Source organism: Setaria italica, chromosome II, assembly GCF_000263155.2.
Source record: "Setaria italica strain Yugu1 chromosome II, Setaria_italica_v2.0, whole genome shotgun sequence".
Lineage (NCBI taxonomy): Eukaryota > Viridiplantae > Streptophyta > Magnoliopsida > Poales > Poaceae > Setaria > Setaria italica.
The window spans coordinates 38,567,380-38,583,366 of NC_028451.1; the positions used below are offsets into that span (position 1 = coordinate 38,567,380).

General features: G+C 48.7%; 1 protein-coding gene across 1 annotated transcript; it reads left to right on the plus strand.

The window, feature by feature from the left end:
* Positions 1-11,826: 11,826 nt before the first annotated feature.
* LOC101781416 (nitrate regulatory gene2 protein) lies at positions 11,827-15,943 on the plus strand. Its single transcript, XM_004957432.2, has 4 exons — positions 11,827-12,835; positions 12,946-13,163; positions 13,897-14,120; positions 14,853-15,943. The coding sequence occupies exons 1-4, from the start codon at positions 12,070-12,072 to the stop codon at positions 15,625-15,627; spliced, it is 1,983 nt and encodes a 660-aa protein (XP_004957489.1). The 5' UTR covers positions 11,827-12,069; the 3' UTR covers positions 15,628-15,943.
* Positions 15,944-15,987: the final 44 nt, after the last annotated feature.

Sequence of the window (15,987 nt, forward strand, 5' to 3'; positions counted from 1 at the left end):
CCATGGCAACATCTGCAGCTCCGGAGCTAGCTTCATCGTGTTGCGGTGCTAGGGTCATCATGACTTCTCCGGTGCGAGCCCCTTTATTAGCTTCGGCTTTCAGAGGTGGCGACTATTCCACAGTGTGCCCGCTCGTTGCCTCGGTTTGGGCCGAGCAATTGGTCAGCTGGGCGCCAGCGTCATCGGCCAGCACGGCAGTCCTTTAACGCCAAGTGCAACAAGCAATTCAAACAACTCGGTCGGCAAACATAACTGCAACACAGACAGCATAAGCAGACGGCACTTACGGGGTGCTCTTCTTCTTCACTCGGTACTTGGGACACAATGGTGGCGTCGGCGCTGATGTATCTTCATTGGACCCACCACGGATCTTCACCTTCAGCGCCTCCTTGACGCGCGCCACGTCGGCCGCGGTGGTCTCCTAGAGCTCCAACTTCTTTCTTCTACGCAGTCGAGCTCAGTGTGTTAGACTCCTCGTCCGCGTCGCTAGCTGACATGGCGGTGGAGGTTGTGATCGAGGCAGCCTTCTCCTTCTTCTTCCCAGCCATCATCCTCCTCTTCTCGCTTGGTTGTGGCCACTTGGAAACAGGGTGTTAGCGCACGACCTGCCAAGTCTGATGCCCAACCGGCTCAGAGCCTTGGGCCTAGCCGACCTCTTCTGTCACGCCCATGTCCAACCCAATGGAGGAGTCAATCTCCCACTGAAGGTCGATGGGTGGCACGTTCTGCTCGTCAGTCGGGCGGATCTTGGGTCGTCGCTGATCAACCCTTCCAGGAATCGGCGCCAGGGAAAAGAATATAAATACGTTGTCGTGGACAATTCATTGGTTTATTCAGAAACATCACACAAGGATATGCAGTACGCCAACTCAATGCCGTCAACAATCTTACCGGGTTGGATGACGGCCACTTCAACGAATACGCCTTGGGGCAGTTCCTGTTCCTGATAATGCCCCCAAAGAACTTAGACACCCGGTTGTTAATCTCTTCCTTGGGCACCTTCCGCTGGACCTCCCGGGTCGACTCCTCTGGCCCTGAATATTCATACGCCGGGTGAACTTGGTACTTGATTGGTTGGATCAGCCTCTTGCTAAAGTTAATACTTATAGCCCCGGCTGTCAGTCCCCGTGATTTTAGGTTGGCGATCTTCACCAGTACCTCGTTCACGTGGACTTGCTCCTTTGAGGTCGGCAGATTTGACCACTCGGGCATGACCATTGGCCCATATCCTGTACGTGGCAGCAGCTCGGGCTGCTGAATGGCAATGGTGAACCACTCCTTATGCCAACCTTTGTTGGAATCTTTTAGCTGTAGATCAAAATATTCTTGTACTTTCTTGGGCCGCAGCAAAAATCCACAACCCCTAATGACCCGAGCTTGTTTCCCCTTGCTAGACATGAGCTTCCGTAGATACAGATAACGCCACAGATCGAAATGCAGGGGGATTCCAAGATACGCCTCGCACAGGTGGATAAAGACAGCCATATGAAGAAAGGAGTTGGGATTCAGATGTACCAACACGATCCGGTAGTAGTATAGAAGACCTCGGAAGAAGTCTCTGCACGGGATCCCGAACCCGCGCTCAAAGAATGGTGCGAAGACCACCATCTTCGTCTTGCCCTCCGATGGGAACTCCTAGTTGGCGGTCGGTTTCTAGTCTGGCAGTGCCTGCGGCCCTACGAGACCCCGATCAACAAGTGCCTGGATGTGCTCTTGGGTCATCACTAACTTCATCCACACCGTTGTCAGATCTGGAGCGTTCCCCAACACCATTTCTTCAATCTCCAAGCCGACAGGTTTTGATCTGATGGTGGCTAGGGTTTTGATGCACATACGGCAGCGCGACGGTTCGGGCAGTGGTGGCGAAATGTGCGCGAGCAGAATGGGGTTTGTAGCAGCGTGGCCTAGGGTTCACGAGTGCGGCGGCAAAGAGCTCAGTAAACTGAGGCGGAGGAGCGTTGAGTGTTTCATATGGGAATGCAACGGCAATGTGACCCCTTGCATTTTTTAGGGGTGTGACGGTGTAACTTACGAACGGAATTTGCAGGCCTCCCATTATTGCGACGCAACGCGACGGGTGAAATCTGCGGATTTTTCCATTAGCACGGCATGCGCGGGACGGAAACTGCGGGTTTTTCGTTGCGTTTTTAACGGCAGTCCTCGTTCTCGGGGGCTGGATGTCGAATTCATGTTGGCGTGCCTCCGCAGCTCCATCAGTCCTCGTCCTCAGGGGCTGGGCGTCTAATTCTGGTCGGCGTGCCTCTGCAGCTCCACCAGTCCTCGTCCTCGGGGGCTGGGCATCTAATTCTGATCGGTGGGCCTTCACGGCACTGCTAGTCCTTGTCCTCACGGGCTGGGCGCCTAATTTTGATCAACGTGCCTCCGCGGCTCCGCCAATCGCCAGTCCTCGTCCCCGGGGGCTAGCCAGTCCTCGTCCTTGGGGGTTGGGCGCCTACTTCTAGTCAGCGTGCCTCCGCGGCTCCGTCAGTCCTCGTACTCAGGGCTGAATGTCCCTAGTTCAAGTCGGTGTGCCTCTGTGGCCCTGCCAAACCCTACATTCGGATGTAGGGGCATGTATATACTCAGCTACAACCATATTTCCTAGAACGATTACTAGCGTTACGTATTACAAATGCCTATAGCAAATCTACGATAGTTGATATCTCAGGATACAGGCTAAGAAAGTACAATAGAAACAAAAGTTACACACAACACCTCCTCCCCAACGGTGTGCTCGAGAAGGTGATGGGGTTCACGATACAGCCTTCTCATGAGCATTCTTCTAGCATTGTCACCTCCTAACTTCATCGAAGAGAATGCGAAGGGAAGGAGCATCCTGATTTTCCTCACGAGAATTCTTCTAGCATCAGGCTTCTAGGCAGGTGCTACTCCTATCAAAGACTACAACTTCCAGCCTACGAGTGCTATTTTTTGGGCGATGGTTCTTGTAATGAACGGTGGTCTATTTATAGCAGGATGGCTACTATACCGCCAAGGTGCTACAGTGGACTCGTGAATGGACTTGTGAGGGTTCACGATAAGACTCTCCCGTACTGATATGGCTCCACAGTGTTCACGTGATGCTTGGCCTGACTTCCGTAAGGGTCGGCAGGAATCTTGCAATCGCTCAAGCGGCCTAGTGTTTGTGGACAGGCATCTTTGTTGTGTCCCTATCATTGCACTAGTCCTTATCTTCAAATATTTGGGTGTGTACTTTTGGTCGGCAGGCCTCCGTGGCTGCACCTATCCTTGTGCTCGGGCACTAGGATCCACTTCAAGAATTACCTTTTTTTCTCTTTGAAAATTGGACCGATTATACTAATTGCTTCAATGCTCGAGGGCTACTCCTACGGACCGATTATACTAATCGCTTCAATGCTCAGGGGCTACTCCTACGGAGTGCGTCTTGCAACGTCCTCCGTAACCTTTGTTTCGACCTACTGGATGCCAGCATCCATCAACTTGGTACTCGACTTTGCTCTGTGCGTTGGGTCTGCATTCGCTCGGATTTTTTTCTTTTTTAACACTACGCAGCCTCTCCATCACCGTGACGCCATCGCAGCTTCAACCAACTTTATTTTCAAGTTTCATTGTGATGACCTCAAGTTCTTGTTCACTTACACATTGCTCGGAGGTTTGAGGGATATAGGTACCCCATGGGTTCCTACCGACCAGGATACTGGCCGAACTTGATAAGTAGGCCCGCTCGACCAGAGCGTGTGGGCCCAGGATATGAAGATACTTGGAGTACATGTCAAGGCAACAAGACAGTTCAAATCTGCCCGGATATCATTGAACGCGTATTGTAGTCCGACTCAGATTAGATTCAAACTAACTTGTAACCCTAGGTCGCCAGCCTATATAAGGTGGCCAAGGGCACCCCGAGGGGATCCCATCATCTAAACCATTGAGCAATACAATCCACCTAAATACAGGACATATGGTATTACTCACTGGAGATCCGAACCTGTCTAAACACTTGTGACCCCTTCGTGTTCTTGCGATTACGTTCGAGTTCTTGGTTTCGCAATCGCCCTCACCTATAGATCAACCACTTGAGTAACCTCCTCGTGGATTGCCGGGCTTATAAATCCAACGTTACCTTAGATCACGTCTCTGTTAGGTTGATTAATTACCTAATTGTTGTTAGTCTATCAATCAGTTAGCGCTAATTGTTCACACTTAGGATGTGTCTATGACTAATTGTTGTTAATTAGCATGCTTAAAACACACTGGATGGCTAGCGTTTTGGTTCAGAGATGAGGAAGGAGGAGAATTGCAAATCGATTTTAGCGAAATCCTAACAAAATCCAAATCCCTTGAAATGCCCAAATTTGAGAAATCCCAACCAATTTGATGGCTCATGGCAGCGGGAGTACCTAATGCATCAAGTGCTCAAGAGCACCATCTGCACTAAGCAGATCTACCACCCGCAGCACCGCATTAGGTGCCGTTGTGCCTTGGGTGCGCCGTTCTTGACAAAAGGGTCGTCGCTGCCGTTACCATCCTCTGGAGAGTCGGAGTCGTCATGCTGAGCGTGGGTCTCGCCATCGCCACAGCTCCCTTCGAGCCTCATCTCTTGCGCGTCGAGCACGTGAGACCAAATCGACGAAGCGCTGCGCAACGTGAGCCACTGCACGCACGCACCAGCGAGGAAGTTCGCTGTGGCGCTGCTTTCCTGCATGTTCCGTCGCCCTCTTCTCTCTAGCTGCCCCAGCGCTGAAGCCGTCCCCTGGAGCCGCACCTTGCTCCACACGCGCCACCTGCCATACCCGCAACTCGCTGGCCGCCGGAGTCAGCAGCTGGCCTCGCTTGCCGGCCGCTAGAGCCACAACTCGCCCCGCACGCATTGGCCGCAGGAGATGTGCTAGCCTCGCATGCAGATAAGGCACTCGGAGGAGCTATTGAGCTGAACGGAGGTCTGTGCGGACGAGCTGAACGGAGGGAGATGCAGATAAGGCTAGCTTGGTGCTGTCCCATGTACTTTATTTTTTTTTATCTTGTTTGGCCCACTTAAATCAAAACTGAAACCAAGGGTGTGTTTGGATGGAGGGACGGGACGGGATCATCCCACTTTTACATGTGTTTGGTTGGAGGTCAGGTGGGACGAGAACGACATCAAAGTAAAATATTCCTCGAAAAAGAGGGATGGAACGGTCCCTCCAAATCGTTCGGACCGATCCGTCCCCCGCGGACGCCGTTTCTCTCAGTCCCCCTCAAGCGCTCCTCCCGCACACGCTCGTCTCACCGCTGCCCCTCTACCGCGGGTCTCTGCCGCCCCTCACCGGCGCCGGCGAGCGGGGCAGGGCGAGGCGGCCGGCCGGGGTTGCCGAGGCGGGCGGCGTGGGGAAATCCAGCCATGGTGGCTAGGGAAGCAGGGGGCACGCCAGGCGGCAGCAGTGCGGCGTGGGCTAGGAGCACGGCAGCAGGCGCGCGGGGCGACGGGCGGCGGCGCAGGGGCAGCAAGCAGCGGCGCAGGGGCGACGTTCGGCCTAGGCAAGAGCGCTAGGTGGCGGTGGTGGGGCGGCTTGGCGCGCAGGGGGTCGGCTGCAGCGGGCAGCGGGCATGGCGCGGCTTGGGGCCAGGAGGCGTTGGTCGGGGGCACAGCCAGACGAGGTCGAGTAGGAGCTCGGGAGGAGGCCGATCATGGTCGAATATAAAAAGGAGAGAGAAAAAAGAGGGATCATCTGAGGCTGACAGTGGGCCCCGCGGCTAACGGAATACAAACACCGTTTATTTCATCTATCCTCGTCCCTCCAACCAAACAACAAAATTGGGACGCCCCCATCCCTCCAACCAAACACCAAGTGGGATCATCTCATCCTAAAAAAGGGGGATAATCCTGTCCCGTCCCACTTGTCCCTCCATCCAAACACACAGCAAGTATAAACACAAGTATTTCTTTGGCTATGTCATTGAAAATATTATTTACTACTCCCTCCGTTCCAAATCGTAAGTTGTTTTGGCTTTTCTAAGTTCACAGATATTATTATACACCTAAATATGTTTAGATGCATAATAATATCTATGAACCTTAAAAACCAAAACGATCTACAATTTAGAACGTAGGGGAACTAGGATATGGTAAATTTTACCTTTTTAAAAAAAACTAATTTACCACTTTTTTTCTAATCAAGATTTCATGTTTTGGATCTGCATAGGTTAATTTCTGATAACCATGTGTGGTTACTTCCCCCTTGGGTACAGTTAGGTTTCAGTAGAAACATTTGTTCCTAACCTCCTGTCGTATTCTCTAATTTTTTTCTCCAGCTATTATCAGGATGAACCACCATAGATAATCAAAGCATTGATCTGTTCCTTACTCTATGACCCAGTTTAGGGGCGGATTTGGGCCCCGGGCTGCCCGAGCTGCAGCCCGGGGTGAGGCCCAAGAACACTGGGAACATGTTTCATAAAAATAGCATAAAAAGGTCAAGTAGCCCATTAGTCCACCCCGATGCGAAGTGAGCCCAGCAGGCCGGAATCCTAGCACTACCCGGCTGAGCGCGCCTCCCATCCGCACTCGGCACTCATGACACGCCGTGCGCCTCCAGTCTGCCTTCACCTCCCGTGGCCCCGCACCCCCACCAGCCGTGCGCATCCACCCATCAGCCGCGCGCCACCACCCGCGGACCCACGCCCCCGCCGACCCCGCGCGCCAGGTCGCCCTCACCCCTGGCCCCCGTGGCCCCACCGGCCGCGTGCCCATGCCCTCACGCCGCCACGCGGGCCACGCGGTCACACCCCCGCCGGCCCCGCGTGGTCACACCCCCATCGGCTGCCGGCTAAGTGGCAGCAGCAGGTAAGTGAGAAACAACCTCACAGAGTTTTGGCTCTATTTGTGATTCAAAGATCAGATGCCATTTCTTTTTGAAATTTCTCCATGATTGCTACTTTTTACATTGCAAAATAATGAATATTTCATTTCGTTGAGTAGGACCGTCATTGAGTATTTGAATCTTAGTTTGCAATTGCAACATTTCGTACCTTAGAATGGAGAGGTACTATGCTAAAAAAGATGCGTCAAAGAGTAGTGCCGAAACTATAGAGAGTCAGGTTGAGCAAAAAAGATCACGGATTGAACTTGGTATGAGAGATATAGTTGCTGATCCAGGAGACAGGAAGCCAATTGATGATTTTCATCATGACATTAGGGATGAGGCTAGGAGAGCATATCTACAAGTAGGTCCATATAGGCCAGCTGGTCATAAGTTTCCAAAAATGAAAAAAGATGGTAAAGGCCAATCAAGAGGATTTATTGGATCATGGTTTGATCAATTTGATTAGTTAGAGTATAGTGTAGCCAAGGATGCAGCTTATTGCTTTATTTACTATCTCTTTAAGCCACAACAAACTGGGTTTCATTGTAATGATACATTCACCAAAGTTGGGTTTAGAAATTGGAAGAATGCAAAGGATTCTTTCAAGGAGCATGCTCAATCAATTGATGGCTTCCATAGTAATGCAAGAAAGCATGCACTTGATTTCAAAAATCAGAGGCCAAGTGTTCAACATGTGTGGACTGTTACAAGTGCAACAGAAGAGGAGGCATATAAAGCTCGTTTAACTATCATGTTAGGCATTGCTAGATTTCTTATTTTGCAAGCTCTAGCCTTTCGTGGACATGATGAGTCTAAAATATCAAGAAATAAGGGGAATTTTAAGGAGATGCTTGAATGGTACAAAAAGAAGGATCGTAAGGCTACACTTGTGATCGGTGAAAATGCACCAGGGAATAATCACATGAGTAGTCCAATGGTTCAGAAAGATTTGTCTAGGGCTTATGCAGAGAAGACAAGTGAGTTAATTAAAAGTGAAATAGGAGATTGTTGGTTTGCGGTGCTTGTTGATGAGGCTCGTGATGCATCTATTAAGGAACAAATGGCTATGGTTGTGAGGTATATATCTCCTCTCCATTTGGTTATTTCGTTGGTTTTGTTTTGTTGCTTTCAAGTAACACTATTTTCTCTTTTCTCTTGTAGGTTTGTCAATAATAAAGGAGGTGTGATTGAGAGGTTTCTTAACATTGAACATGTTTCTGACACCACATCACCTTCACTAAAAGAAGCATTGGATACTATGCTTAGAAGATATGGTCTATCTATTTCCAAGATTAGAGGGCAAGGATATGATGGAGCTTCAAATATGAGATGACAGTTTCATAGGTTACAAAGACTGGTATTGAATGAAAACTCATATGCCTTTTACATCCACTGTTTTGCTCATCAATTGCAGCTTGTGATAGTTTCTGTAGCCAAGTGTTGTGGTTTAACTTTTAATTTCTTCAATTATGTCACTTCAATTATCAATGTTGTTAGTGCTTCTTGCAATAGGAAAGATCAACTCCTTCAAAGTCACCATGATAAACTTTTTGAGCAGTTAGATAGTGGTGCTATTTTTTCTGGGAGAGGGAAAAATCAAGAAACTAATCTTGCTAGGCCTGGTGATACACGATGGGGTACACATCACAAAACATTGGCACCTCTTATGATCATGTGGTCCTCTGTACTGGAGGTGTTAGAGAATATTATTGAAGATGGAACTGATGGGAAAAAGAAAACTACGGCCTCTGGATTGATTCAAAGAATAGAGTCATTTGAATTTGTGTTCATATTACATCTTATGATTAGAGTATTGGGGATGACTCAAGACCTGTCACAATGTTTGCAAAAAAAATCAAAACATTGTTCGTGCAATAGGATTAATTGGCTCTGTGATGATAAATATGAATGAAATGAGGAAAAATGATTGGGATGCTCTTTTTGAAGAGGTAAAGGGGTTTTTCCTCCTCAACAACATAGACATTCCTAATATGGAAGATATGATACTAGTTAGAGGTCGTTCGAGATGTTGTGGTGCTAAATTAGTGAGTTACTACCATCATTTTCATCATGGAATTTTCAATGTTGTGATTGATCAAGTTTATTGTGAGTTAAACAATCGATTTCCAGAAAGATTAACTCAACTCTTGAGATGTGTTGGTTGTCTTGATCCGAGAGATTCTTTTGCCAACTTTGAGGTAGAGAAGTTAGTTGAGCTTGCTAAGATTTATAAAGATGACTTCTCTGATTATGACTGCATAAAACTTGCGGGCGACCTTCCTATATTCATTGGTGAAGTCACAAATGATAATAATTTTAGCACTTGTACTGATCTTGGTAACCTTGCTGAGAAGATGGTTCAGACTGATAGACATACAACTTTTCCTTTGGTGTATCATCTTATTGAACTTGCATTGATTTTGCCAGTGCCAACAGCAACAGTTGAAAAATCCTTCTCTGCTATGAATATTTTCAAGACCGAACGAAGAAATAAAATGAATGATGATTGAATGAATAGTAGCATGATATGCTATATTGAGCGGGATTTGTTTGCATCGATTGAAGATGAAAAAATTCTAAAGCGCTTTCAAGGCTTAAGAAATCGTAAGATGAATTTGCCAATCGAGGGCTCAAGGTGCATGTCGTTTATTTGTATTAGTATATTTCAATACATAATGTTATCTTACTTTATAAAGGGCTGAGATTTTTAAATTTTTTATGTTGAATTGAGGATGTCAGCACAAGTGGTGTTAAATCATGAAGACATGTATAGTTTTTTTTTATCATGGAAGACTCTTGATTTGGTACTTTTCTATCTTCAATCTTCAATGTTCTACGTATTGTTTGAGTCTATTGGTTGAACACTTGGAATCTAGGAAATTATATAATTATTTGTATTCTTTGAAAAATATGTTATATCTTAATAGTGTATGGCTAGTAAGATTTTAAACTTTATATTTGTTAGCCCGGGGCGGAGCTCGTTTCTGGATCTGCCACTGACCCAATTTATCAGTCTTTCTTAGGTAAGTAAGCATTTCCAAGCAGTGGGTATATGATGTTTATACCCTCAGCATAAAAAAAGAAATATTTTCAATTTACATATGAAACTGAACATTTGTGTGATTAGTTTTCTATTTGCTACTCGGTCTTTAAATTTGAGATGAATGCACGAGAACTATTTTTTGACAAATAGTGCATGACATTCCAAGAGTTGTCATAAAAACCATATCTAAAAATAATACATAGATGGAATACCATGAGCTTGGCTGTCAGTTATCTTCTGAAACACTCAGTGATTGGCCCTTACCTTTTGACTTTGCAACATTGTTTGACACTTTGATGGATGTCATGCACTGATTATGGTTTCTAGGTTCTAGCTGTAACATTTAATATAATTGATTATTATTTTTTTTTGGCAAAGTGAACCAGATGAAGGCAAGTAGGTGATTTGGTCACATGCCTTTTGGATTGTGATTTTCGTTCTCTTAATTGGAATTGTCTCTTAATTTAAGTTCTAACATGTCAGTTCGATAGGACAGTGTGGGTACGTTAGTTACAACGTGTAGTTACAGCATGGGTAAAATAAGAGGAATTGTCAGTTCGATAGGAGAGTGTGAGTACGTTAGTTACGTGTAGTTCCAGTCTGAGTAAAATAAGAGGAATTACATTTTTTTTTCAATCCATGCCTGCGATCTTATGCACATTCGTGTGTGAGGCGAACTGGGCTCAAATATAAATAGCAATCTGCAATGGCGTACTCTTTTTATAATTCAGTTTTATAATTTAGTGGATAACTTCCTACGAGGTTCGATTTGTTTGCCTGTACATAGGATGAATACGAGATCTCACATATGATCTCACAAATGGTAGCAGAATTCAACATCCCCTTGGAGGGAAAAGCAGGAGAAAAGAAAGCCGGGACATCATGTATTCATGTCTTTACCATCCGGAGCCCAAGGCATTCACTATGACCGACGCCACACGGCCAAATCCCCTCGAATTCGAACAGAATCACCAGTCAGCAAGCCCGTCGTCCCCAGGTTCAAATCCCAACCGAAGGAAGCGGTCAGTCAATCATCAAATGCCGTTGCCACACCGGAGCGCGCGGCCTCTGAGCCCCGCACCCACCGCGAGCAACCTCCAATCGCGATCACCGATCAGGGCAAAGGCCATTGAATACCCCACTCGCTCGCTCGGTCTCCATCTGCTCCCCCCACCATCCTCCCTTTCGAAACGCTTTCTGCTGCAAAAGACGCGTGCCGCGGCTCAAAACCAGAGCGAAACCGAGCCCCGAAAGGCCGAAACGCCTCCGCGGCCCACCAAAAAGCCCCCCCGCCCGCTCCACACCCCGGCCGGCTCCGCACCAAAACGCCCGAGCCGAAGCCGCCCGTCCGGCCACGGCCCTGCCGCACTCCCAAAACCCCCAAGCGGCGCGGCGCGACCGTTGGAGTGGTGGGATTTTCCCACGCTGCCCCCGGTCTGGCCGCCGGGCGCGGGTGTAAAGGCGGGGGTGGTTCGGGGATTTGGGTTCCCAAGAAAGACCAAGGTCGCGCACACTGCCCGAAACCTCACGCCCCGCTGTTTTCACTCGGGGCCCCTGGCTGCGTGCGCCGTTGCTGGTGCAGGGCTGCTGCGGCACACCGCACACCTGTTGTCACAGGCAACACGCGTACAAAGGATCTCCATCTCTGGCCATGTTTAGTTACTCCCAACTCCCAACTTTGACACTATACAAAAAGAAGATTCCCCATCACATCAAACTTGCGGTACATGCATGGAGTACTAAATGTAGATGAAATTAAAAACTAATTGCACAGTTTTGTTGTACTTTGCGAGACGAATCTTTTGAGCCTAATTAGTCAATATTTGGACAATAATTCACAAATACAAACGAAACGCTACAGTGTGCTACAGTGCTGTAACAGTAATTTGGCACCTCCCAAATTCCCTAACTAAACAAGGCCTCTATCTCCAAGCAGCAGCGGAAATGGCAAGACAGTAAAAGTGGGGGCGAGGGGAGTGTGAGAGCTGCGTGAGATGTGAAGAAGAGGAGGGCAGAGGAGAGAGGCAAGGGCACTGTTGGGACTTGGGTAGTGGGTGCTGGCGTGCTGCTCCTCCAGCAGCCTCCTCGCGCTGGCCGGGCGCACAACGGTTACTAGTTGGGAGAGTGAGGGAGCGGAGGAGGAAGAGTTGGTGAGGCGAGAGGAGTGGTGTGTGATCAGCAAGCGGGCGCCGGAGCGGAGCGGGGATGGGCTGCTGCCAGTCGCGGCTGGAGCGGCTGGAAGCGGTGTCGCGGTGCAAGGCGCGACGCCGGTACACCAAGCAGCTGGTGCAGGCGCGCCGGGACATGGCGGCGGCGCACGCGCTCTACCTGCGCGCGCTGCGGGCCACGGGGGCCTCGCTGCTGCACTTCTCCAGCGCCGAGGCGGAGCACCCGCACCCGCACTCGTCCGCGGCGCACCACCACCACCACCACCACCAGCCGCCGCCGTCCCCGCCGCCACCCCCGACGCCGCCGCCGCCGCCACCGCCACCGCCGCCGCTCAGCCCGACCCCGACCGCCAGGTCCTGGACCACCAACTCCTCCTCGATCTCCGCGTCCGCGATCTTGCCCCCTCCGCCGCCGCCGCCAATGCCGTCCAGCTGGGACTTCTGGGACCCCTTCGCGCCCTCCTCCTCCCGCTCCGCCACCGAGGACGCCGACTGGGACGACGCCGCCACCACCGTCACCGACGCTCCCATCGCGCCCGCGCCGCCAATCGTCACGGCCGCCGCCGCGGTGGCCGCGCCCCCGTCCATCGTCACGGCAACCACCACCTCCACCACCCCTAGCGAGCTCACCGTCGTCGCCGTGCCACGCGTCGGCGCCGGGAACAAGGACCTCTCCGAGATCGCCACCGAGCTCGACGAGTACTTCCTCAAGGCAGCCGAAGCCGGCGCCCGTGTCGCTGCACTGCTCGAGGCCCCCATCTGCGAGCCCCCCGAGCCCACCGCCAACAACAGCAGCCTCCCAGGCAAGCCATTTCTTTACCTCTACAAATCAGTTAACTAATCAATTGGTTGTTTGTTCTTGGCCACATTTCGCTTACTGCTGGCGAATCCTTTTTGTTAACTTCTGCTGCAGGGAAGGTACTGAGTTACAGCAAGAGCTTGAAGCCCATGGGATGGACCTGGGGTGGTGGAGGAGGAGGGTATGGGAAAGGTAGCAATGGGTTCACAAGGTTTGGGAGAGGAGACGGAGGGATGAGCATGGGCAGTGGCGGAGGCGGTGGAATGCTCAGCCATTCATCCACCGTGGAGAAGCTCTACGCATGGGAGAAGAAGCTGTTTCTTGAGGTCAAGGTGAGAGTAGTGCTTTCTTTGCTTTAACTTTAGCAGTGGCAGTGGATTTAACTTTGCTTTCTCATTTAGTATTAGCTTGAACATACGGAATGATCCAAACATACTGCCTGATTCTTCAGATCTCGAGTGTGACTGTGTGAGGGAGTGGCGTGGTACTTTTGAGGGTCCTTTTGTTTTGTTGCTCGTGGTTTGATCTGTTGTCCTGTGACCTGTGCTGAGGGATGAAAATAACAAGGATTCAATGGGGTGGCAATTGGCTTTGTCTGAAGAAAGGTAGTGGACACAAGGACGTGTAGTGGGTAATGCACATGGATGCTGCTTGCATTGTTTTTAGTTTATTTCTCCCCTCTGTCAGGAGCTTCTGTAAAGATTCTCAGCACGCTTTTGGATTTTTTCGAAGTAGAAAGATCAGTAGATCACCTTCATGGTTCTTTACTTTATCTTTGCTGTACAAACATGCTAGTCTAAGTCTCAATGGGGCTGTGAAGATTTGATTTCATGTTCAACTGTAATTTGATGATAACCATTGCTATCCATAATCCTTGATCTGCTGAGTTCTGAATTCTGATTTTCTTATTTTGTTGTCATTGTAGAAATGGAATATTTATACTCCTTTGATCACATATTCACATCTGTTAAGCAATCATGTTATTGTAGCTTTATCTGCAGCTTTAAATATGGCATCTTTGTGCTCCTTTTGATAGGATTATGACTTTTCTTTAACTGCAAACAGAGCTACGAGGGGTATAAGCAAGAGCATGACAAGAAGGTCAGTCTGTTGAGGAAGCAGGAGGTCAAGGGCGTGGATTACTTGAAGATGGAAAAGAACAAGATGGAGATTGAGAGCCTCGAGTCCAAAATGCTGGTTGCTAACCAGTCCATCGAAACCACCACTTCTGAGATAATTAGGCTCAGAGAATCAGAGCTATTTCCCCAGCTTCTTGAGCTGGTTGCTGGGTTAGTACAAATGCTCCCTTCGTCATTCTTCCCATATGCATCTAGTGGTTGTAATATTCTAATGTAGGATGCTTCACATGTTAGCTACTTCCACTTGTTCCTGTCGTTTTGCATTGCATATGAGATGAGTAAGGATGGGCGTATGGGCCACTGTACTGCTTCTACCCATGCTCAAGTGTATGCTAGCTATGGAAAACAGTAATGATGTTTGTTCTTTACTCTTTGGGTTCTCACAGCCACTGCCTCACACCATGTTGCTATTTTTCTCTTACTTTTGTAGAAGTAACTTTGTCAATGTACAAGGCACTTTTTACTGAAGTGAGCTAACATTTAAAGTAGTGTGAGTTTGGAAGAAGCTAGTAGTGCAGAGCTAGTGGGATCTTAGAGTTTTGACTGTTCTGAGTTTCTGACTGAATCTTCTGATCATTGATATGGTCAGACTAGACCTGCCTGGGAGATCTTTGGCATCATTGCCTGACCAACTTGGGGCATTGGTGTAGAACCATCAATTGCTAGTTGCGCTTGTTTGTCTTTTGGTTTATCAATGCTGATTGTTTCAAACTAGTTGTGGCCTGAGATAGTTTCAGGCAGTAGCTCTCCTTTCTAAAGAAATTTGTGCTTTCGTCATTCTCATGCGCACTTATTTTTGTAAAGCAGTGTTATTTCTGGTAGCACACATTCTTTATTCAGAATTTAGTGTTTTTACCATTCTTATGTGTGCTTCTCTTTCAGCTTGATGAGCATGTGGAGGGGCATGTACGAGTGTCATCAAGTTCAGACCCACATCGTGCAACAGCTTGAGTATCTGAAAGCTCGGAATACGAACCCAACTTCCAATGTCCACCGACAAGCAGCTCTTCAGCTTGAGATAGAGGTTGACAGATGGTATTCGGCCTTCTGTAGCCTCGTGACGTCCCAGAGGGATTATGTGTACTCACTGACTGGCTGGCTTCGCCTATCGCTATTCTGCCATCACGACCCGCTGACCAAAGCCCAGAACTCTGATATTTACAGTTTGTGTGAGGAATGGCAGCTAGCCATCGATAGAATCCCAGATAAGGTGGCCTCAGAAGGGATCAAGACTCTCCTAACGGTAATCCATGCTGTTGTGATTCAACAAGCTGAGGAACAGAAGCTGAAGAAAAAGTCAGAGTCTGCATTCAAAGAATTCGAGAAGAAGGCAGAGGAGCTGAGATCCTTAGAGTCAAAATACGGGCCATATATTGGTGCTGAAGGTTACAGAGAAATGTCGCGAAAATCACCAGTAGCTGACAAGCGGGCAAAGGTGGAGGCCCTGAGGAGCCGCGCTGATGAGGAGAAGAGCAAGTATGAGAAGAGCATTGGGGTCACAAGAGCAATGACCTTGAATAACCTGCAGACTGGTTTGCCTAACGTTTTCCAGGCGATGACAGGCTTCGCCAGTGTCTGCATGGAGGCGTTCCAGATGGTGTACAACTTCAAGAGAAGCTCAGACCGGATCCTCGACGCAAAGAGGCTGCTGACCTGAAGCAACGTTGCCTCACTGTATAAAATGTATACAGTTCTAGACTTCTAGTAACAATAGTAGGGTGGAAGAGAGTTTACCTTGCAACCTCTGTGTGGCTGTTATCAGGTTCTAATGGCACACTATGGTTAGGAGCAACTATGCCTTCGAGTTCATTTACTTGTGAATGAACTCGAGGCCTTGTTCTTTCCTTTTTGGTAGCGATAAATCCTTGCTCTGATGTAGGAATCGAATTCTGGCAGGTTCAAAAGGCTCTGGTTTTTGAATCAGAACGTGTTACCTATTATGTGAAACTTGGATGGCGACTGCCGACCGATAACAGCCGCGTCTCTGCAATTCAGAAATGGGCCGCCCCTGTCGCGA

Excerpts from the sequence above, each read along its gene's own strand:
- LOC101781416 (XM_004957432.2), top strand. The coding sequence starts at position 12,070 with ATGGGCTGCTGCCAGTCGCGGCTGGAGCGGCTGGAAGCGGTGTCGCGG. Across the intron at positions 12,836-12,945 it reads CAACAACAGCAGCCTCCCAG|GGAAGGTACTGAGTTACAGC; the intron begins GCAAGCCATTTC and ends CTTCTGCTGCAG. Across the intron at positions 13,164-13,896 it reads AGCTGTTTCTTGAGGTCAAG|AGCTACGAGGGGTATAAGCA; the intron begins GTGAGAGTAGTG and ends AACTGCAAACAG.